At 44.1% G+C, this 24,285-nt stretch overlaps 1 protein-coding gene across 1 annotated transcript; it reads left to right on the top strand.

The window, feature by feature from the left end:
• The first annotated feature begins 4,938 nt into the window (after positions 1-4,938).
• On the top strand, positions 4,939-22,993 carry DNAJA2 (DnaJ heat shock protein family (Hsp40) member A2). Its single transcript, XM_002721564.6, has 9 exons — positions 4,939-5,122; positions 6,546-6,605; positions 6,865-7,088; positions 10,269-10,349; positions 10,613-10,746; positions 15,084-15,280; positions 20,208-20,352; positions 20,491-20,618; positions 21,208-22,993. Exons 1-9 carry the CDS (start codon positions 5,045-5,047, stop codon positions 21,397-21,399), a joined length of 1,239 nt encoding a protein of 412 aa, XP_002721610.1. The 5' UTR covers positions 4,939-5,044; the 3' UTR covers positions 21,400-22,993.
• Positions 22,994-24,285: the final 1,292 nt, after the last annotated feature.

The raw sequence follows: 24,285 nt of genomic DNA, 5'->3' as shown, positions 1-24,285 counted from the left end.
AGTATTTTAAGGACTGTTCTAAATACAGTCAAGGAGCCGGTGCCATGGTGTAGTTGGCTAAGCCTCTGTCTGTGGCGCTGGTATCCCATATGAACACAAGTTCTAGTCCTGGTTGCTCCTCTTCAGATCTAGCTGTCTGCTGTGGCTTGGGATAGCAGCAGAAGATGACCCAAGTGCTTGAGCCCCTGCACCTGCATGGGAGACCTGGAAGAAGCTCCTGGCTCCTGGCTTTGAATTGGTCCAGTTCTGGCCATTGTGGCCATTTGGGGAGTAAACCAGCAGATGGAAGACCTGTCCATTTCTCACTCTCTCCATAACTCTACCTCTCAAATAAATAAAATCTTTTAAAAAAATACAAGCAAAATAATACCATAACAAAACTATGTATTCTTTAGGAATGAAATTGACAAAATAAAAATATTAGGGATGTTCTAGAAATGTATCCTATGCAAACATTTAACTAAGAATTTACATAAAAATCAGACTCCCAGATTGTTCATAGAATTGCTTAGCCTGTTAAAAATGTTCTAAAGGGGCTGGTGCTGTGGCATAGTAGGCTACAACCTGTGGCACAAGCTTCCCATATGGTGCCAGTTCTAGTCTGGGCTGCTCCTCTTCAGATCCTCTGCTAATGGCCTGGGAAAGCAGTGAAAGATGGCCCAAGTCCTTGGGCCCCTGCACCTGCATGGGAGACTTAAAAGAAGCTCCTGACTTCTGATTGGCTCAACTTCAGCCATTGCAGCCATTTGAAGAGTGAACCAGCGGATGGAAGATCTTTCTCTCTGTCTCTCCATCTCTGTCTGTAACTCTACCTCTCAAATAAGTAAATAAAAATCTTTAAAAAAAATTCTAAAACTTGGGACCAGTGTGGTGGCCTAGAGGGTAAAGCTGCTACCTGTGACACCTGCATCCCATATGGTTGCCAGTTTGTGTCCCAGTTGCTCCACTTCCAACACAGCTCTGTTAATGTGTCTGGGAAAGCAGTGGAAGATTGCCCAAGTGCTTGGGCCCCTGCACCCACATGGGAAATGTTTTTCTCAAATATATTTGTGGCTAACTACCTCATTTCTTTAAGATCATGGTTCAACTATCACCTTATCAATGAGGCTTTTCCCCCTTCTTTTTCTTCCAGAGCACATGTAGCAAGTGAAATATATTGACTGGTTTGTTTACTATCTGCCTTTCCCACTAACATGTAAGTTCTATAATGACTGGGATTTTTGTTTTGTTTATGACTGTGTCTCTAGCACTGAATAATGCCTGGCAATATTTTTGACACAATTCATTCATTGCTGAATGAATGAATATATAGACATATCTTCTTCACTATTTTCTCCCTCATAAATGGTTAGAAACATATACTTATCCAATTTCCCAGCTTACCATACTACTGCTATGATATAAAATATTGATCCTTCACAATATGCTAATTAATATGACAGGGTTTGACATGATAAGTTTGAAGTGGTAGAGGTGGGGATAGAATAACATATACAATCTAACTATCCCATCACTGAATAATCTAGTTGAGGCTCTTCAAGGAGATTCTCTAGTGATCCAAAGCTCCCAATTTTTTTCTTCTAAAGTACTAGCAACCATCAATTTGGCGATCCTTACACTCTCCCACCAGGAACCATTAGCACCTTCTTCTGTATCCTGAAAAAAAATACTTTAACTTGTATCACCTACTCTGTACATTTAAAACTAAAGGCAGAAAGTAAAACTACTTTCTGAACTACCTGAATGATATATTTGGGGTTGTCTAAAGGAATGGATTATACTGTTCTCAATTGTGTGTGAACAGTATGAACGGCCTTCAGAAATACTGCAGTTCACACTCACCCTTCCTAATCCTTATTCACCTCCTCAGCACCCCGACCCACACAGTTACCCAAGCACACCAAAACAAAATCAAGAAACTAAACAATGTAAGCCTGGCAGAAATCTGAAATCATTCCAGCCTCAGACTTTAAATCACTTGCCTACTGTGAACAGCCCTGAGATGCACTATGACTCAGCATTTTGTAGTGTCTGAGACATGAAATGAGATAAAGGCCTTTCTCCCTTGGTGACATTAGCTAAATACGGAGCTAGAATAAATGAACTACCTCAAAACACAGAATCAGTGGCTGAGACGTTCCAGTGGTCACACCAACCCAGGTTTAACTCAAGTCTGCGATGACAGGGAGGAGAGCATGTGTAAGCCAAAGCACACAGGGATGTTCTGAACAACTTGTTGACCTATAAAAAGAGCAAATAACAATGCCGACTACAGTTAACACTCAGAAATGGAGAAAATATTACAAATTTAAAAACTCAAACAATCTTAAGCAGGAACTGTGGTGACTGGTTTAGAGTCGGCAGCTCTTCACTAAGACTATCAGAAACTAAAATCAAATCAAGTGAGGATTTTTTTTTTCCCCTTGCAAACAAGAACAAAAAGAAAGATGTGAGTAAAACTGAAACAAACAGGAAAATCCAGCTCCTTAACTGTTCAAAAGCAGAAAGAAAATAAGATGAATTACATGAAGAGAAGGCTGCAGTAAAGACAAATTGTTCAGTCCACATTCTCACATGGGGCAGGAAGTGCTGGAGAAATGAGAAAAAAGCAAAAGGTAATTGCCAAGCAGGGAGATCTGGGAAGACGAGATCACAAAACACACTGAGGGGGCATTCCACTTAGGTAGGCAATGAAAGAAGTTGGGGAATCCCACTAGGGAAGCCAGGATTTAAATGAACAGGGACAGGATAGACACAGAGGCATTCTGTAGGCACATAGGCCAGAAATTAATAGCTAACACCTAATTGGCTTTAATTCCTATTCTAAATAACCTATATAAAATTTTTTAAAATGTATTTTATTTATTTGAAAGGCAGAATTATAGAGAGAGGTAGAGACACACAGAGAGGTCTTCCATCTGCTGGTTCACTCCCCAAATGGCCACAATGCCCAGAACTGGCCCACGCTGAAGCCAGGAGCCAGGAGCTACTTCCAGGTCTCCCACGTGGGTACAACCCAAACAGTTGGGCCATTTTCTGCTGCTTTCCCAGGCGCATTAGCAGGGAGATCGATTGGAAGTAGAGCAGCCAGGCTTGAACTGGTGCCCCTACGGGATGTTGGCGCTACAGGCGGGGGTTTCAACCTGTTGCACCACAGTGCAGGCCCCTATATATAAGTTTTTTAATCTTCAAACAAACCAATAATGCAATTATTAAGCCCCCATTTTACACATGAGGCAATAACCTCAGAAAAGTTAAGTAACTGGCTGAAGGTCACATTGTTAACAAAACGGCAGAGCCAGGCTACCAGTCTACACAATCTAACATTACCCCAACTTTTTAAACTCCTTCTTATGAACATGTCAAAGTGTGAAAAGGCATTGGAGAAATGGTATTTCACAGCAGTGCATAAGCACAGAAAGATGATGATCAGCATTTGAACAATAAGGACATTCATGCATTTGAATTACTGAGGCCTTTATTGCATTCAAAGCCAGACCCTGTGGAATACAGAAAAGTGAATCTCCTCTAGGGTACCCTACAGCTATCCATGGAGTTCAGATGATCCCGTCAGAATACATCATCAGGTCACACAGCAGTGTCCACAAAGGCAAAAACCAACTGTTAGTGGGAACTCAAATCAGATAGTAGAGTTCACCAGGCTGGGATTTGAGGGAAAGGGAGGGTTCTTGGGAAGAGCATCCTAACTTATCAACGACTCCCCAGGCTTTTCAGGCTAAATTTCAAAGTCCTTGGTATGGCACTCAGGACTCAGCAACTAGGTCAGGGAGAATGCCAAGGAAGAAAGGCTATCCTGAGTGAGATGCCACCAGTTCAGGTTCCAGCTGATGAGCACATCTTATTTTTCTGTCTCCACAATGGTTTGAAGGAAGGCTTTTTTAACAGTCTCCTCCAACCACCCAGGCTTCTGCTTCTGTATATCTCAACACCAAGTATATGCACAGCCAACATTGTCCGAGCTAAGCTAAGGCAAAGTTAATCAACACACATCAGCCACCAGGTGAATCTCCACACAGCCAGATTGCCACACACCACAAGGCTGGTGTTGGCTATTTTAAAGCTTTTTATCAAGAGATGTAAGCACGTGATCTCGATACAATGTGTGGCCTTGGGTTTGGATGTGGACGCCACATACCAACTGCAAAACGGACATGAGACAATCAGGGAAATACACCTATGGATTGGAATTAGATAAGGGAACTGCTAATTTCATTAACTTTGTGATGATGCCTTAAAGTCTTCTCAGGTATACGTGGGGGCTTCAAAAGGGTCTTAGAAAAATAGAATTAAAAGATAAGGCACATTTCCCACCAACTCTTTTTAGCCCCCTGGTATACTCAGGATACATATGAATGAAATGGTTTCTCTTAAAACACTGGGAAGTACGGACTGAGGGACCGTGCGGGGTGGGGTGGGGGGATGAAACAAAACTGGTGAAAAGCAGCTACTTTTGATGAACACAACTTTTGGAGAATGGTTGAGGATTCCCGCAATTTTGAGACACACCCCAGGGGTGCTTTTTCATTTTAAATCCCGAAGGAACCAGACCCGAGGGTCCTCCGACAATCTGGACTCTGAGACTGACGCGAGACTCTTTCCCGCCAGACCCGAGGCTAAAGTAAGGGCGACCGCGGGCCTCTTATTCATCTCGGCCCTCAGGGCTGCGTTAAACACGCGGAGCCCGCGACGCACGCCTTCCGGGGTGGGCTGAGTTCCGCGTAAAGGTCCTCCTCGTTCTCTACGTCGGAACCCCAGCACCGCCTAGCCCTGCAGCAGACGGCGAGCACACGGCCCGCTCCGCACCATTCACAACCCAACGGCTCCGGCCCGGACGCTCGGGGGCGGGCCCGCGCAGTGACGTCACGGAGCGTCGTGCGCCGGGTCAAGGTTCAGCCCCGCCCCCGCTTCCCCCTCGCTGTCTCCCTCGGCCTGCGCCGCCGCCGCCGCCGCCACTGCTCGTGGGCCCGGCTTCGCTCTGTCCGCTTCGCCCCTTTCCTAGCTCAGCGCTGCCCGGCCAGTCACCATGGCGAACGTGGCCGACACGAAGCTGTACGACATCCTGGGCGTCCCGCCGGGCGCCAGCGAGAATGAGCTGAAGAAGGTAGTAGGGAGCGGGCCGGGCCGGGCCGGCAGGATGTGTAGGGCGCGGGGCCTGCGCCGCCGGGACGGCTGGGGCAGGCCGCGCTGCGGGGCGGCTCGCGAGCCGGCGCCGGCCGCGGTGGGTCCAGGTTGGGGAGCGGCGGCGGGACCGGCCTCGCCGCGGGCCTCGCACGCCGGCCTCGGCTGACCTTGGGCCGCCGGCCCCGCCCGCCCGCAGATGCAGCAAATAAAACTCAGCCCTGCGCAAACACGCCGAAAACCCTTCCTGCCTCCCTCCCCCGGTGAGCGCCGGAGGCCGGTGCTCCCGGGAGGCAGCAGCCTGGCCGGCCCTCCCCGCGCCGAGGTCACCAACCCCGGAAAAACAGGTTGGACCGAGGTTTCCGGCGCATCCTGACTGGAGGGAGAGGCTGTCCGTCCGCGCGGCGGGGGTCGAGGCCGCTCCCGCCGGGTGCTGGGGTGCTGGGGCTTGTTTCCTGGGCGCCGTGGCTGCCGGCCTCGGGAGCTCCTCCCTCTCTTCCTCCATCAGTCATGGACCGGGCGGGAGCGTGGGTCTGCGTTGGGATGCTTTGTTCTCTGGGCAGGTAACCTACATGTTCCGTACCCACTTCTGGAATGAACCATGGGGTCCCAGCCAAGCACCTGAGTGGACACTGCCTAAAAATAAATGGAAGGCCTCATTGCCGCCCTGTGCAGTGCTGCGCCGGCTTTCATCTCGGGATTTCAAAGCGGTTGGGGCGTTTAATTAAGCCCCACAGCATCCTCCCGGGCTTAGAGTGCCCGTATTTGTAACCTGAGAGAAACGAGAATGCTGCTCAGTGGGACGGGTACAGCTGAGAGTAAGATGGACTTCCTGTTACCTTACCGGAAATGCACGTCTGTTATATAATTCATGAGTCTGTGTGAATGGAGACCTGAGTCCCGGCCACCGAGTTGAGGATGTAGGCAAGTTTCCTGCCTCCTCGCTGTAGCCCCTAATTACCCACCAGGCCTTCCCTTGGTTTTTCCCTGTTGTGCGAGAGAGAGGAGGCTGCAGCCTTCATGGGCAGGGGTTTTTATTTTAAATTATAGTAATGTTTTGCGGTCTGTGGAGCGTACCAGTCGTTTTTCTAGAATTGATTTGAGTCTTGGTCTGGTTACTGGCCATCAAAGACATTTGACAGTGCAAATACGGGATAATATCTTAACATTTTTTCTTTTGGTATCTTTTGCTTCAGTAGAAGCTATTTTCAAGGACAGCTACTGACTACTTTGTAACGTTAGTGAGTCAACCATGCTGAGCTGGGCAGCACATGGATAGGGGATATTTTTGGAAGGTTACCACTTCAGAATATTGCTTTTCCTAAAAGTAGATATTAAGTTAGTTATCACAAGTATTTAAACTGGTGCTTGTGTATAATCCTTTCTTAAATTTTTTTTTTTTTAAGGCATACAGAAAATTAGCCAAGGAATACCATCCTGATAAGAATCCAAATGCTGGAGACAAAGTAAGTTACTTGGAAATTTTTCTGTTCCTGTGGTTTTCATTTTAAATTTAATTGTCCTTAGAAAAAGGATTGTTGCGGGGGAAAGTTCACCTATGCTCATAGAATAAAGAGTATTTTAGTATCAAGATATGAGTACTAACATTTTGAGCAGAGGTAGAATCAAACCAAAGGGAACATGTAGCTTTTATTGAGGTTAAGTGGATTCTAGGTTTTTATAGAAATAAACCCATTTATTTTATTTTTTACTTTTTCTCTATAGTTCAAAGAAATAAGCTTTGCATATGAAGTTCTATCAAATCCCGAGAAGCGTGAATTATATGACAGATATGGAGAACAAGGGCTTCGGGAAGGTAGTGGCGGCGGTGGTGGCATGGATGACATTTTCTCTCACATTTTTGGTGGGGGATTGTTCGGCTTTATGGGCAATCAGAGTAGAAGTCGAAACGGCAGAAGAAGAGGAGAGGACATGATGCATCCACTCAAGTAAATATCTTTTCCTTTTTTTAAACAAAAAATAAAATACCCTTTTGGGTGGCATTAGAAGAGAAAAAGTATTGTAAAATGTTCATGGGGAGGTATCCATTTGCCCTACTGTCTTCATTGTCTATATGCTGTTGCAGCTCTTAAAAAGGATGCTTGATATTTTTCCCTGAGTAGGAAGAGGGTTTGTTACGTAGTGTGGCTGCTTGTTATTAGGTGATTTAAAATTCGAAGTATAAAGATGATTTTCTTTGGAGTATTTAATTCCTCCAAGTAACTTTTTGCTTCAAAACTAAGTGAAAGCATAGTGTGTTTGCATGTTATAGTCACTCATTGCTTGATCCTCAGTGCCAGCTCTCCTAAATTGGTTTCTATGGAGTCTGCTGGCTTCCAGCCTGACATTAACCTGCCAGCATGTGAATGGTGTTTGACCTTGATCTTAGACTGCAAATCTGCAAGCTTTCTATAATATGAAAATAGCTATTTCACTTTGCAAAATTTGGGCGATCTCTTACTTCATTAACTTTTTCATGAACCAGTGGTGCTTTTACTAGCAAATGTTGGGAGACAAAAGTTCAAGTGGTGATTTAAAATATTTCATATCTAAGTTAATATTCGAGTAAATTAGAGGAATTCATATGTAATCTGTTAACCTTGTTTGTGTCTCATCCTTAAAAATTTGTTTGTACTTTAAAGAAATTTACCATCAGATTATTGTTTGAATTCCGTTCTAGTAGTCAAGAGAATGCTTTTGTACCTTGGGGTTCTTCATAATCTTTTATGGTTTTTTTTTTATTCTGCATATTAAACACTGCTTCCTTTTAACATTATTTCCTAAATTCCTGTTAATTATAAACATTGCATTTTGAGTGACATTCCATTCCACAATTTATTTAACCATTCACCTTTTATAGTATGTTGTGAGTTTTTGTTGAAATAGCAGTGCTATGAATATCTTGATATACAGTTTTGTCTCTGGCAGAGATTCATAGGCAAACATCAGTGTTTTGAGGCCAATAAAACTACTCAATTGCACAGTAGAAGAATTGTGCCAGTTTAGCCCCCACTGATGAAGTGCCAGCTTTGCCAGGCCATTAACTGCATGTGAGCTCCCTTGGTCGTGTTTGTTGAAATGCGGGTTTTTCTGTCTTCCAGAATAATGGACTTGTGTCCTAAATGTGACTTAATATGTGGGTAGAGAAAGACCTACCTACCTGTTCGTTTCTTTAAATGATAAAAGATTCTTAGGAGGAGTATAAAAGACTCTTGGAACCAAATCATTTGTCTGAGGCTCAGATGTAGATATGTCATTATTTAGGAGTACTGTTGGTAACGTTTGTCTCTTAAGTGTTCTTAGACTGCTTGTAATATATATCAGTTTTGGCCTAAAGTAAAATTTTTAAAAATTTGAATACCACAAAAGCAGGATAGTTTCTGTAAAAATTTTTTCTTTTTACTGTTTTTTTAGTTTACCTAATTCCTAGGATTTTAAAGTAAATGAATAAAAGTGAGTTATATTTTGTCAGTTATGTATTTTGTTTTTTTTCCCTAAGATTTATTTATTTGAAAGGTAGAGTTACAGAGAGAGGGGGAGGGGGGCCGGTGCTGTGGTGCAGTGGTCCAGCAGGTTAAGGCCCTGGCCTGAAGTGCCAACAGACTATATGGGCGCCGGTTCGAGACCCGGCTGCTCCACTTCCAATCCAGCTCTCTGCTATGGCCTGGGAAAGCAGCAGAAGATGGCCCAAGTCCTTGGGCGCCTATACCCACATGGGAGACTGGAAGAAGCTCCTGGCTCCTGGCTTCAGATCACAGCTCCAGCCATTGCGGCCACTTGGGGAGTGAACCAGCAGATGGAAGACCTCTCTCTGTCTATACCTCTCTCTCTGTGTGTAACTCTGACTTTAAAAAAAAGAGGGAGAGGAAGGGGTGGAGGGAAGAAAGAGAAAGAGATGTCTTCATCTGCTGGTTAACTCCCCAAATGGCCACAACAGCCAGGGCTGGGCCAGGCTGAATCCAGGAGCCAGGAGCTTCCTCTGAGTCTCCCACTCAGGTGCAGGGGCCATCTTTGGTACTTGGGCCATCTTTGCTGCTTTCACAGGCACATAAGTAAGGAGCTGGATCAGAAGTGGAGCAGCCAGGACTAGAACTAGCACCCATGTTGAATGCTGGCACTGCAGAGGGCAGCTTAACCTGCTATATACCACTATATTTGCCCCAAGGTTTTTTTTTTTTTCCTGTACCATTTTATTGAGAGATGACTGACATACAAAAAGCTGTATACATTTAGTGAGTTTGAAAATATGGTTGTAACACTTACCTTTTGGCTTATAGACCTCTTCGAAATGTGGCATGAGTTGTTTCAACATAACATTTTGCTTATGCTTTGGTAGATTCTTCAGAACCTCTGAACTTTGGTGTAGATTCTTTTTTGAAAACCTGTTCTTTCCCTCCTTCTGTTACAGTGTACATGGAGACTTTTTTTGAGATATACAGGCCGGCGCTGCGGCTCAATAGGCTAATCCTCCGCCTGGGGTGCCAGCACACCAGGTTCTAGTCCCGGTTGGGGCACTGGATTCTGTCCCGGCTGCCCCTCTTCCAGGCCAGCTCTCTGCTGTGGCCCGGGAGTGCAGTGGAGGATGGCCCAAGTGCTTGGGCCCTGCACCCCATGGGAGACCAGGAGAAGCTCCTGGCTCCTGGCGTGGTGCGCCGGCTGCAGCGGCCATTGGAGGGTGAACCAACGGCAAAAGGAAGACCTTTCTCTCTGTCTGTCTCTCTCTCACTGTCTAAAACTCTGCCTGTCAAAAAATAAAAAAAAATATATTTTAAAAAATGAGATACACAATTAGGTGCCGTCTCTAAGCTGTAATGTAACTTTGTAGCTTGAGAGCTTGGACTCTAGAGCCAGAGGAAGATTGTGATGCTTGAGTTTTTGCTTTGACAGCTTTAGCTGCAATTGTAGCACAGCTGTAGGTTCTGGCCTTGAGTACTATGCATGCTGTCCATAGCCATAATGTCCTGCTAATTTGAGCTGCAAGATAAAGCCTCAGCTGAGTTGATTTACTCTGAGGTGTTTTTGAATGGTTTTAAAATGTTAATAGTGGAATTTGCTTTATCAGCCATCCTTTATGTTTTGTACTTAAGCAAATGGCAAAATTAGGTTGAATCTGATTCTTTTCTCCCCAGAGTATCTTTAGAAGATCTGTATAATGGCAAGACAACCAAACTACAACTTAGCAAGAATGTACTCTGCAGTGCGTGCAGCGGGTAAGTGTGTGTTCTGGTTTATGTGGTACATTCTGTCTGTTCTTTCCGTGGCACCTTGAACGTCTCTACCTTGTTTAAAAGAAAAATCACTCATGAATTGAAACTTTACCCAGCGGAACATTTTCTGTTTCCTGTGAAAGTCAGTTTAAATATTATTAGTTATTGGGGGTTGAAAATGAAGAAGAAAAGCACAACTTCTCTCTGTCATGGCTGACCAGAACAGAATTTGGACAGAAGCTAACGTATAATTTTGCTTGCTTTAGCCAAGGTGGGAAGTCTGGAGCAGTTCAGAAGTGCAGTGCTTGTCGAGGTCGAGGTGTACGCATCATGATCAGACAGCTGGCTCCAGGGATGGTACAGCAGATGCAGTCTGTGTGCTCTGATTGCAATGGAGAAGGTATGCAAGGCAGTACTTCTTTGCTTTTATGTTGGACTGGGAATGCAGAAATTAGAGAGGTTTACTGTCTTTCAAAGTGTATTTGTATTCATATTACTATAGAAAAGACAGAATTCTAAAAGAAACTGAACAAAAATTCCTTATTTGTAGACACAGTGAACACAGATAAAAGGTAAATTTAAAAAGTTGGTCTTTAATTCCAAAAACATGGGCAAGGTGATTGTATTTTAAAAAGTTAAATTTGATGAATGAGATGGCAACTTGTTTGTTATCATCATTGTTAAGTGGAGGATTTTACTATAAGGCATAGTTGAATTTTTGAGGATGGATATTGGGGTTGAAGCTCTTCTCAAAAGTAAATATTTTAGGCTTTGTGGACCAAATGGTTTCTGTCACAACTACTCACCTCTGCTCTTTAGTGCTTATAGCTACTGACAACATGTATACAAATGAAAATGACTGTGTTCCAGTAAAACTTTAAAAACAAGTACCTTTCCTATTTTCCCCATAGGAAACCTTTGTTAGAGCTGTGCTATTCCAGTAGAATTGCTTTTTATGTGATACAGAAGTGTTCTGAATCTGCAGGGTCCATTATAGAGGCATCTAGATATCTTTGGTTAGTAAGTACTTGAAAGGTGGCTAGTATGATGAAAGACCTGAGTTTTTCTTTTTTATACATGTTTATAGCATTCTACTTATTTTTTAATATAAGAAGTAGAAAGTGAGAGAGGAAGAGCACTTATCCACTAGCTCACTCCCCGAGTACCCACAGTATCTAGGACTGGGCTAGGCTGAAGTTGGGAGCCAAGAAGTCAGTTCAGGTCTCCCATGAGTGTGGCAGAGATCCAGTCTCTTGAGCCGTCACTTGCTGCCTTCCTTGGTCTGTATCAGGAAGCCAGAATTGGGAACCAGATCCTGGGCTCAAACCCAGGCACCCCAGTGTGGGATGTGGGTGTCTTTTTTTTTTTTTTTTTTTTCTCTCTCTCTCTCAAGATTTACTTACTTGAAAGGCAGAGTTACAGAGGGAGAGACCAAGAGGTCTTCCATCTGCTGATTCACTCCCCCAAAAGGCTACACAGCTGGAGCTGAGCTGATCTGAAGCCAGGAGCCAGACTCCATCAGGGTTCCCACGTTGGTGGAGGGAGCCCAAGAACTTGAGTCATCTTCCGCTGCTATCCCAGGCGCGTTAGCAGGGAACTGGATTGGAAGTGGAGCAGCCAGGACTAAAACCGGCACCCATATGGGATGCCAGCCCTGCAGACCATGGCTTTAACCCTCTGCCACAGCAGTGGCCCCCAGAATTGAGGTGTTTTTTTGTTTGTTTGTTTTTTTGGTTTTGTTTTGTTTTGTTTTGTTTTTTTGACAGGCAGAGTGGACAGTGAGACAGACAGAGAGAAAGGTCTTCCTTTTGCCATTGGTTCACCCTCCAATGGCTGGCGCACCGCACTGATCTGAAGCCAGGAGCCAGGTGCCTCCTCCTGGTCTCCCATGTGGGTGCAGGGGCCCAAGCACTTGGGCCATCCTCCACTGCCTTCCTGCGACACAGCAGAGAGCTGGCCTGGAAGAGGGGCAACCGGGACAGAATCCGGCACCCCGACTGGGACTAGAACCTGGTGTGCCAGTGCCGCAAGGCAGAGGATTAGCCTATTGAGCCACGGCGCCGGCCAGAATTGAGTTTTTAATTTTAAATAATTTAAACTTTTAAATATAAACCACATGTGGCTAGTGTCTACCATACTGGATAGTGCAGTTCTAGAGCATCCTTTTCCAAATTGCTCTTGGAAGTGACAGGATGATTTAAAGAAGATGCATATGGCATTTGGTGAGTGTCTATGCCTTTGACCTTGTAAGTTGCTAACAGTTCCTGCTGTCAAGAAACCAAATTTGAATGAAATCTTTTCCTGTGTACCAATACCATTTTGAGGAACTGGTGTTTTGGAGAATATAACTTTGCAAAAGTGCTATTACAGAAACAGTACTTGAATTATACATATCTTCTAAGCATTAAAATATACCAGTAATCAACCACTACAAAGTGATGTAATTTTTAAACACTCTTCTGTGTTCTTCTGTGCCGCTTTATTCCATAATCAAATACTGCAGAAGATATGTAGAAAAGCTCTGTTTATGAAAAATGGTTAAAAGGTCCCTGAGCCAACTAAAATAAGCCATCTCTAAATTTTTATTTTTTTTTTTTTTTTTTATTTTTTTTTAAGATTTGAGGCCAGCACCGCAGCTCAATAGGCTAATCCTCTGCCTGCAGCACCGGCACCCCGGGTTCTAGTCCCAGTTGGGGGCGCCAGATTCTGTCCTGGTTACTCCTCTTCCAGTCCAGCTCTCTGCTGTGGCCCGGGAGTGCAGTGGAGGATGGCCCAAGTGCTTGGGCCCTGCACCCACATAGGAGACCAGGAGAAGCACCTGGCTCCTGGCTTCGGATCAGCGCAGTACGCCAGCCGCAGTGGCCGTTGCGGGGTGAACCAACGGAAAAGGAAGACCTTTCTCTCTGTCTCACTGTCCACTCTGCCTGTCAAAAAAAAAAAGATTTATTTGAAAAGCAGAATTACAGAGAGGCAGAAACAGGGAGGGAGAGAGAGAGAGAGATCTTCCATCGGCTGGTTCACTCCCCAAATGGCCACAACGCCTGGAGCTGAGCCTAACTGAAGCCAGGAGCTTCTTCTGGGTTTTCCACATGGGTGCAGGAGCCCAAGGACTTGGGCCATCTGCTGCTGCTTTTCCAGGCCACAGCAGAGAGCTGGATTGGAAGTGTAGCAGCCAGGACTTGAACAGGTGCCCATTTGGGATGCCAGCCCTGCAGGTGGCAGCTTTGCCCTCTACACCACAGCGCCAGGCCCTCTAATTAATCTTGGATGTTCTTAGGGATGGTGTGCCTCAGTAAAAAGAAGACCCATAGTAAAAAACATGGTTAGTCTATGAAATAAGCTCCAACACTAACTATACAATTTTATGATGAGCCATAAAGGATATTTAACATTTCACTGGAGGGGTGGCACTTGGCATAACAGTTTAGCTACCAGTCTACCTGCATCCCACATCAGAGTACTTGGGTTCACTTGCCAGCTCTGAATCCCAATTCCAACTTCTTGTTAAAATGGTCCAAGGAGACAACAGTGATGGACCAAGCAGTTGAATTTCTGACACTGTGGGGAACCTAGATTGAGTTCCTGCCTCCCTCAAGGTTGCCCTTGCACCCCCACCCCAGCTGCTGGTACAGGCAAATGGGAGCTCTCTGTGACATTTCCTCCCTCCTGTCTCAAATCCATTTTTTAAAATAAGTATATTTAAAATTTTTTTTATCTTGATTGTCCATTATTAAACTTACTTGAAAGTAGAACTGAGAGGCCAGCATTGTGGCACAAGGGGTTAAGCCACCTCCTGCAGTGAAGCCTGATGACCACTTTTTGTTTTCTTGATTTTTTTTTTTTTTGACAGAGTTAGAGAGAGAGACAGAGAGAAAGGTCTTCCTTCCATTGGTTCACCCCCCCCAAATGGCCGCTACAGCTGGAGCTACGCCAATCTGAAGCCAGGAGCCAGGTGCCTCCTCCTGGTCTCCCATGTGGGTGCAGGGGCCCAAGCACTTGGGCCATCCTCCACTGCCTTCCTGCGACACAGCAGAGAGCTGGACTGGAAGAGGAGCAACCGGGACTAGAACCTGGTGCCCATATGGGATGCCGGTGCCGCAGGCAGAGGACTAACCAAGTGAGCCACAGCACCGGCTCCCTGTTTTCTTGATCTTTAGACTGTTTAACTTTCAGAATTAGAGTCAGGAGCCAAGAAAGTGTTAAAATAACGTGACATTCAAATAATGGGTTTTGGGTCCTTCAGGAACCTGCAGTAAGATGTGAGTCTTTGTTATTCAGATGATACTTTAAACAGAAATTTAAGTAGAGATTTAAAGAAATTCAGAAAATGTGTTTAGTAAGTTAAGGATAAAGCTGCTGCCTCCAGAGCCAGCATCCCATATGGGTGCCAGCTTAAGTCCCAGCTGATCCACTTCTGAACCAGCTCTCTGCTGTGGTCTGGGAAAGCAATAGAAGATGGTCCAAGTACTTGGACCCCTGCACCAGTGTGGGAGACCTGGAAGAAGCTCCTGGCTCCTGGCTTCAGATTGGTGCAGCTCCAGCCGTTGCAGCCAGTTGGGGAGTGAACCAGCAGATGGAAGACCTCTCTCTCTCTCTGCCTCTCCTTCTCTCTGTGTGTAACTCTGACTTTCAAATAAATTAATAAATCTTTTAAAAAAAAGTTAAGGACATTATCAAGACCTGGCTCTAGTACCATGTAGTATTCTGGTCCGATGTTTGACTGTTCTCTCTTTGCAGGAGAAGTAATTAATGAAAAGGACCGCTGTAAAAAATGCGAAGGGAAGAAAGTGATTAAAGAAGTCAAAATTCTTGAAGTCCATGTAGACAAAGGCATGAAACACGGACAGAGAATTACATTCACTGGGGAAGCAGACCAGGCTCCTGGGGTGGAACCAGGGGACATTGTTCTTTTGCTGCAGGAAAAAGAACATGAGGTAATTTCCTTTTTCGTTTATTTGCATTTTGTTTTCTTCCAAATTGGGTCTTGCTTGTGAGAAATAGGTTGCCTCTGGAGCAGTGCAACAGTGTGGTTATCTAGTGCATGTTACTTTGACTATGACATTGTGCCTGTCTTTGTTTAAGTTAGTTTATCTTCATCTGCTTAAAAGGTTGAGTGAAAGAGAGGGGTATCTTCCATCTGCTGGTTCACTTGTGAAATGCCCACAACAGCCAGGGTTAGGCCAGGCCAAAGCCAAGAGCCTGAAACTCCATCCAGATCTCGCATGTGGGTTGCAGGAACCCAAGCACTTGAACTGTTTTCTGTTTGCTGGGATGCATTAGCAGAAAGTTGGTTCAAAAGCTAAGTATCTGAGATTTAAATTTTGCCACAACACCTGCCCCACTCCTGTATTTTGAATGGACTATCTGGTATATTGTGCACCTTTATTTATTGATTTATTTATTTTTTAAAGATTTATTTATTTGAAAGAGTTAGAGAGAGAGAGAGAGATCTTCCATCTAATGGTTCACTCCCCAGTTGGCCGCAAAGGCCGGAGCTGTGCTGATCTGAAGCCAGGAGCTTCATCTGGGTCTCCCACTCGGGTGCAGGGGCCCAAAGACGGGCCATCTTCTGCTGCATTCCCAGGCCATAGCAGAGAGCTGAATAGGAAGTGGAGCAACTGGGTCTCGAACCGGTGCCCATAAGGGGTGCCGACGCTTCAGGCCAGGGCATTAACCCTCTGTGCCCCAGTGCCAGCGTTTATTTATAAAAATGTATCTGGAATTACTCATGAAACACTCCTTCAGTGGTCACCCAAATTTATGAATGTAGGAGCTAGATTCTGACTTTGTAGCTGATCATGTTTACTCAAGAGTTCCTCTGAAAGTCTTTACATCACAGGATATCTACCTTTTTAGTTTACACTAAAGTTTTCTCCTATTTGATGTTCATTTTTACAAATAGAATGAATTTTCAAAATCACTTCAAAAATCCAGTCGAGAACAACAAGGCCATGTTAAGATACAGATTCTGGGCCTGTCTCCCTCACGAGGTAGTGATTTGCTCCACTGCTGTGTCCTTCCAGGGCGCACTAGCCAGCCTTCATCCCTCAACAAACTTAAATTACTTTTATTTTGCTTCTTAGATGCTGCCAAACCTACACATGACAGGAATCTCCCAGATGGCTAAAAAATGAGTAGTTTTCTAAAATTCCACTTTAGGGTCTTGTAGGTTGAAATATTTGTCACTCACAAAATTCTGTTTAGGCATTTTAGTTACTTCATTTTTTATTCCATCTTGCCTTGCTATGCATACTACCACATCAGGCCTAAGAGGCATAAGAAAGTTAGACAGCTAAATGATTGAGAAGTTTAGATTAAACTATTGTTGTAAAGTAGTACAAGCATGCCTGGTGGACTCTCGTTGATAGAATCATTAGAGCAGTTTTAGGGGTCATTGTCAGATGGTGTCTGGCAGTGCAACAGCATGAAGATGATGAGGAAGAAGTAATGCTTACTGGAGAAAACAGGTGATAATGTTTGGTTGCAGTTGATTGGTTGGTTTGCTTTTAAAGATTTCTGTTTATTTGAAAGGTAGAGTTAGAGAGAAAGATCTTCCATCTACTGGTTCACTCCCCAGTGGGCCACGCCGAAGCCGGAATCCTAGAACTCCATCCAGGTCTCCCGTGTGGGTGGCAGGGGCCCAAACCCTTGGGCCATCTTCTGCCTTCCTAGGTGCATTAACAGGAGATAGATCTGAAGCGTAGCAACCGGGAATGCAGCCACTACTAATATGGGATATGCAGTTTGTGGCTTAAACCACTGTGCCACCCAGGCCTGCCCCTGTTTTTCAGAAATTATTATGACTTTTTTTAAAAAAAAATTATTTATTTATTTGAAAGGTAGAGTTACAGACAGAGGGAGAGACAGAGAGAAAGGTCCTCTATCCGCTGGTTCACTCCCCAGATGGCCACAGTGGCTGGAGCTGTGCCAGGCTGAGGCCAGGAGCTTCTTCCCGGTCTCCCACATGGGTGTAGGGACCCAAGCACTTGGGCCGTATTTTGCTTTCTCAGGCCATAGCAGAGAGCTGGTTCAGAAGAGGAGCAGCCAGGACTAGAACTGGCACCCATATGGGATGCTGCCACTGCAGGTGGAGAATTAACCTATCACACCACAACACCAGCCCCATTATAACTTTTTAATTAGTGTTTCCTCATTAATTGTATTTTTCAAAAAAAAAAGGCATTCTTGTTGATTACTCTTTTTAAACTTTAGCATCAAATTGTCTAGCCCCAACCCTGCCCCCCACTCCCACCAAAACAATAACCACCACCTAATTTTTCATTGGAATCCCTTCAAGTTGAACTCTGCTGTACAAGAACATGATGTCCCTTTTAGCCTCCCTACTTCTTTTTTAAGATTTATTTATTTATTTGAAAGAGTTACACTGAGAGAGGAGAGGCAGAGAGAGAGAGGTCTTCTGTCCGCTGATTCATTCCCCAAGTGGCCACAATGGCCGGAGCTGCGCCGATCTGAAGGCAGGAGCCAGGAGCTTCTTCTGGGTCTCCCACGTGTGTGCAGGGCCCTAAGGACTTGGGCCATCTTCTCCTGCTTTCCCAGGCCACAGCAGAGAGCTGGATAGGAAGTGGAGCAGCCAGGTCTTGAACTGGTGCCCATATGGGATGTAGTGCTTCAGGCCAGGGCATTAACCCGCGACGCCACAGCGCCAGCCCCCAACCTCCCTACTTCTAATACAGCTTTAACCAAGGGGCATTTGTTGAGAGATGGTTCTTGGAACACTAGCATTTTATATCATACATAACATTTTAAAAGCACTGAGTCCTGCATTAAAGAAACCTAACTGATATCATTGTGAGGAATACTTGAGTAAATTTGCATGGATAATATACATTTCTTGTTCTCACACTCTAGCATATATTAGAATCCTCTGGAGGGGTTTGTTAAAACTGAACCTTGGGACCAGCATTGTGGCGCAGCAGGTTAAGCCGCTGCTTGTCACACTGGCTTCCCACATCATAGTGCTACTTTGAACAGTCCTGGCTGCGCTGCTTCTGATTCTGCTTCCTACTAATAATGAAACTAGAAAGGCAGCAGAAAATGATCCAAGTATGTGGGAGACCCAGATGGGGTTCCTGGCTCCTGGCTTCAGCCCCCCTGCCTCTGTCATGCTCTGCCTTTCAGATAAACACTTTAAAAACCAGAAAATAACTACAGCTTGCTGGACCCCACCTCCATCGTTTATGGCAGTAGGTACGGAAGTGGGACCCAATAATGTGTGTTCCTGGCAAGTTTCCTGCTTCTGCTGAGGCTGCTAGTCCAGAACCCCACTCAGGAGAATCACTGTTTGACTTTTTTTCATGGGTTTAGGGGACTGATTGAGGGGAAGAAGCCTGCCTTTTTTATTTTCTTTAAGATAATCACCCAAGATTGTACCTCAGAAGAGAATATTGTAATGCAAAACAATCAAAGTGAACTTTAACTGCATTTAATTTTGTTTACTCTTAAATTTTGAAAGTTGTATAGATAGATGTAAATTCTCCTAAGCAAAATTTACAGTTGGTTGTGTGTGTGTTTGAAATCGATGTTTTGGCTGGCGCCACCGCTCACTAGACTAATCCTCCGCCTTGCGGCACCGGCACACCGGGTTCTAGTCCCGGTCAGGGCGCCGGATTCTGTCCCAGTTGCCCCTCTTCCAGGCCAGCTCTCTGCTGTGGCCTGGGAGTGCAGTGGAGGATGGCCCAAGTCCTTGGGCCCTGCACCCCATGGGAGACCAGGAGAAGCACCTGGCTCCTGCCTTCGGATCAGCACGGTGCGCCGGCTGCAGTGCGCCGGCAGCGGGCATTGGAGGGTGAACCAACGGCAAAGGAAGACCTTTCTCTCTCTCTCTCTCACTGTCCACTCTGCCTGTCAAAAAAAAAAAAAAAGAAAAGAAATCAATGTTTTTTTCCTGCATGTTGTAAGCTTAGAGATATTCTTCACGCTTATTCAATAACCTTGGTATCACCTCGTCCATGTCCTTACAGTGTAATACTGAATAAACCAACTTTAGAATTTTCTGTTTAATTTACACTCATCAAAATAAGTTGAGGTTTTTTTTGTTTTTGTTTTAAGATTTTTAATTTTTTTATGTGAAAGGCAGAGATACAGAGAGGAGAGAGAGATCTTCCATTCACTTGTTCACTCCCCCAGTGGCTGCAACAGCCAGGGCTGGGCCAGTCCAGAGCCAGGAGCCAGGAACTTGTTTCAGGTCTCCCACGTGGGTGCAAGGGCCCAAGTACTTGGGCAATCTTCTGCTTTCCCAGGCACATTAGCAGGGAACTGGATTGGAAGTGGAGCAGCTGGGACTTGAACCAGCACCCAGATGGGATGCTGGCACCTCAGGCAAATGCTTAACATTTTACACCACAGCGCTGGCCTCAAGTTTTGAGTTTTAAGTGAGATAGAACTTGTTCATACATGTGTAAAGCACAAAATTGAGCCCTTTGACTTCAGTGGCCTTTTTATGTCAGACTTGAACCCTGCATCCCCTGTTACCTGGGGAGCCTTCCAGGACTTGTATGTTCTACAGAAGCCCCACTGAGCTTTCTATACCTCTTTGCCCAGAGACAGAAAGTGGACTAATAACAAAAACATCCTAGTGCTGTTTTGGAGCCTTAGCTCTGTTGTTTTTTTATATGCTGCTGTTTTCTGAGTTCCAGTGTCTTCCTGATAGAGGTTTCCAGTGTGTTGCTGGAGAGTAGCTAGCTTTCCTAATACAAATTTAGGCAGTAGGGACAGTGTCCCTTTGGCTTTTAAACTAATGCTGGAATAAAGGTTTTGAGATTTGATTCAAGGAACATAGTACAGTGGAGTATGGATCCTTAACTTTTAAAAAGTGATCTTTCTTGTGTGCTTTATCTACAGGTGTTCCAGAGAGATGGAAATGATTTACATATGACATATAAGATAGGACTTGTTGAAGCCCTGTGTGGATTTCAGTTCACATTTAAGCACCTTGATGCCCGTCAGATTGTGGTGAAATACCCCCCTGGCAAAGTAATTGAACCAGGTAAGTCTTGATTTTCTCTGATCAAGGATTCCAAGTATTCTTATAATCTGTAACTTTTTATAATGAGTAACTGTCAAAAATGTTTTTGAGCACCTTTCTTGAATAAAATTCTTAGTTTCATGTTTACTTAAATAATAGGATGTGTTCGTGTGGTTCGAGGTGAAGGAATGCCACAGTATCGTAATCCCTTTGAAAAGGGGGATCTTTACATAAAGTTTGATGTGCAGTTTCCTGAAAACAACTGGATCAACCCAGACAAGCTTTCTGTAAGTGTTCTTTAATGGTCATGGCACTTTGTCACCTTTAATTTCGTGTTGGCACTTAGATCACAAAAGTTTACTTTTTTAATATTTGCATAATTATTGGGTTTTCCTGGTTATGACAGTTAGAATTGCTGGTGTAGAATTGCTACCGGACTGAGCAGGGGATATGAAAAGAGTAAGCAGACTGGAGTGGTGGTGGTGGTGGTGGTGGTGGTGGTCGTGGTCGTCGTCGTGGTTGTCCTAGGACTTCCTGGAGAGCCTGTCACTCACCTGAAGAGGACAGGACATTTTCCACCCCCTGCTTTGCCATTGTTCCATGCAGCAAGCAAGCAGAGGCATGTCTGGTGTGAAATTCTGTAATGCTTAAATGTTAGCTCCTTCTGGGGTGTTTTTGTTTGTTTTTTTAAGTGATAGATGAATTGCACAAAAGATGTCTGCAGATTTGGCCTGTGGGTCATCAGTTTGTGGTTTCTGACTTAAAAGTGCAGAGACCAGTCACTTTCCTGTTTCAGCTCTCAAGCATACACCTTGTCTGAGTCAAACAGAAGCTGATACGCCTGCATTCACTTGATTGTTGTTTGTTTTAATGAAGGAACTAGAAGATCTTCTGCCATCTAGACCAGAAGTTCCTAACATAATTGGAGAAACGGAGGAGGTAGAGCTTCAGGAATTTGATAGCACACGAGGCTCAGGAGGTGGTCAGAGGCGCGAGGCCTACAATGATAGCTCTGATGAGGAAAGCAGCAGCCATCATGGACCTGGAGTGCAGTGTGCCCATCAGTAAACTCAGCGAACAGAATGCGCAGGTGGATTCTCTTTCCACGTGTGCCTGATTTGTTCTCAGCGATCCAGCTGGAGTGTCGGATCAATCCAGATGAACTGATGGACATCTGTTGGTCTATGTGTAACTTTTAAAATTGGTATAGTATCTACAGAGTGTATAATTTAAACTAACACAAAGCTTTACATCTTCATTTCGACTGTTCTGTAGCAGAATAAAGCACTTGAAAGGAAACAAGACTCCCTTTCACACATGGGTTATAAGTTTCAGTCCTGGTATCTGTGCTTGATTTTTATCAGTTTTGTGTAGATTTTATGTTTCATATTTTAAATTCAAATCCCACATTGTAAAGTTGTACAATTTGTCCTGAAGCTTTGTGTTTGGCTGCACCTGCATAAGCTGCTACAAATAGAATAAAGAATTTCATAGCCTGTATCTATCATTAGATGCATGGAAAATGGGCTTTGCACACAATGGGTTTGGAGCTGACTGGGAACAATGGAAAAATTAAATTAGCTGTGGTTGTAAAATTTTGTTTTGTTTTTTCTTTTTTCTTTTTTTTTTTTTTTACCATCTTGTGAAAGGTTTCTGAAACTTGATAATAAAAAGCAGTTGGTGTAAATTATTCTTTGTGTCACATTTTTAGAAGGAAGAACATGTTAAACTGTAAAGTGTATCCTTAAACTGGAGAATGTATCCTTAGTTCTGGTTCTTATACAGCCCTTAACCCATTGGCCTGAGGCTTATACTTCAGGCACCTGCCCATTTTTTAGTTTTAAAGACAAAGTTGGTAGAAACAGGCTTTATTGGCTTTAATTGATGCTCGTAGAGTCCAGGACATCTAAGTTAATGTAACTCCTAAGTTAATGATCCTGAATATTGGGGCTCGCCCAGGCCTCTGTATCTCCCTCGTACTCCCATTTTTAAAAATAAGGTAACAGCAAATCATTAGTAGAACCATGTCTGCATACAACCTGTTAAAATGCTCTGTTTTCATTAAATGTTAAGTTAAAAGTTGCTCTGTCTCCATTAACTTGAATATTTGAAATTGGGGGAAAGCACTGATTATTAGTTTGATCTTCTGTTTAATTTTTTATAGAAAAGTAAGACTGAGGTTGTAATGAAAAAAATCAGGTGAAAGTTTGAAAAGGATGTTGTGTTCCTCTTTCCATCTGATTATTACCTTCTCACTCCCAGGGCAAAGATTTTTAGAACACATTTATTTGAGGAAGAGGAGACATCCAGGTGCACATTTTACATTCGTAAAGGAACAAATGGGGGAAAACCGAAAATTAAAATTTTTAATATGTGTTAATGCCATCCCTGAGCCTAAATACGGTATGTAGTTTAATCCTAGGTCTGTTAGAACCTGAATGAAAAAAGGTGTCCTGCCACTAATCAAGACATGTGAGGTTTAAATTACTGCCCAATCCACTCTACCTCCATTGTACAAAAAATATTTTACAACAAGCCTGGGCAAGATACAACAGCAGAGTAGTTTTGTATTCAAGGTTCCTTCCCCACAGCCACTTTAAGCTTAAGAAATGCAGTTGCAATATGAAGTTTGTAGCCTTTCCAATAAAGGTTTATAAAACTGTTCAGTGTAGTGTTTCTTTGCCTTTCTCTACCCAAGTGTTTGTAGCAAAGGAAATTATTGGGGAGGGGCATCCTATCAAAGTGTTAGAGAATCAGCATAGTATCACCAGCACAAGCAGTGTTTCACAGGTCCCTGCTCCCAGTATCTCACTTCCCCCAGCCACTGTGCAAAGCTCTAATAAATGACTAATTTGGCTTCTAAATATTTGTCTACTTGGACATTTTGTGTAAGTGGAATGATACTCTATGGCCTTCAGGCTTCCCCTTGTTCAGTAGCTTGCCTCAGTACTGCATTGTTAGTGCCCAGTGGTGGTTAGTGGGCACTTGCTCCTCCCCTCCTCCCATTTGGAGGCTGCTGTGAATGTTACTAATTTTTGTGTGGTTATAATGTATTCAATTTGGAGGACAGATTGAGTCACTTACTACATTTCATCTTTTGAGAACTCCACTTTGCCAAAGTGGTTGCAGCCATTTACAGGCCTGGCAATGTGGGAGGGTGCCGGCTTCCCCATCCTTGAAGTGTTTTCCCTAAGGCCCATTTTTCTGTTCCAGGATGCCATACACTTAGTGCTCACGTGTGCATAGACTGTTGCCAGAGGCAGTTCTGGCTTTCCCTGCTTCTCATGACCTGGACAGTGTTCAGTGTTCTGTAGGATGTCCAACAGTGCTGCTCATGCAAATGGATCCGTATCCTGTTAGTACCCTGAACCAGAAGCCTGACTCACCATCTGCTGTGCACTTTCCGCATTGTTCACTCTCGGTGTACAGATGCTCCTGACTTAGGCTGGGGTTCCAGCCCAACAGACACATTGAATTTTGGAACTATCTTGAGTTGAAAATGGATTTAATTCAGCTAACCTAGCAAACATTCAGCATGTTATCCTAGCTTAACTTAAACATGCTCAGAACACTTTTCATTAGCCTATAGGCAAAATTACTTAGTAATCTCAGGTAATTCATGGAACACCTATAATGCAAAACAATCTGGCAGCACAGTACACCACAGAGTGCTGGTTGTGTACCCTGTGATGGCGCGGCTGACGGCGGAGGCGCGGCTCACTGCTGCTCCCCAGCATCCGAGAATACCTAGAATTGCTAGCTCAGGCAAAAATCAAAATGCAAAATTTGAAGTACAGTTTCTACTGAATATACTTTCAGACTATTGGAAAGGTGAAAAAATAATAGATCTAGATGAAACCATCGTAAGCTGGAGACCATGCGTGTATAGCAGTCCCGAATTACTAGCCCATACCCACTTGGGAAGCAACAGTAAACTAGTGTACATGATGCGTG

The sequence above is a fragment of the Oryctolagus cuniculus genome, chromosome 18 (assembly GCF_051225735.1).
Source record: "Oryctolagus cuniculus isolate XC-2025 breed Fujian yellow rabbit chromosome 18, ASM5122573v1, whole genome shotgun sequence".
NCBI lineage: Eukaryota > Metazoa > Chordata > Mammalia > Lagomorpha > Leporidae > Oryctolagus > Oryctolagus cuniculus.
The sequence above is the reverse complement of the archived record's forward strand: the minus strand, read 5'-3'. Positions and strand labels throughout refer to the sequence as shown.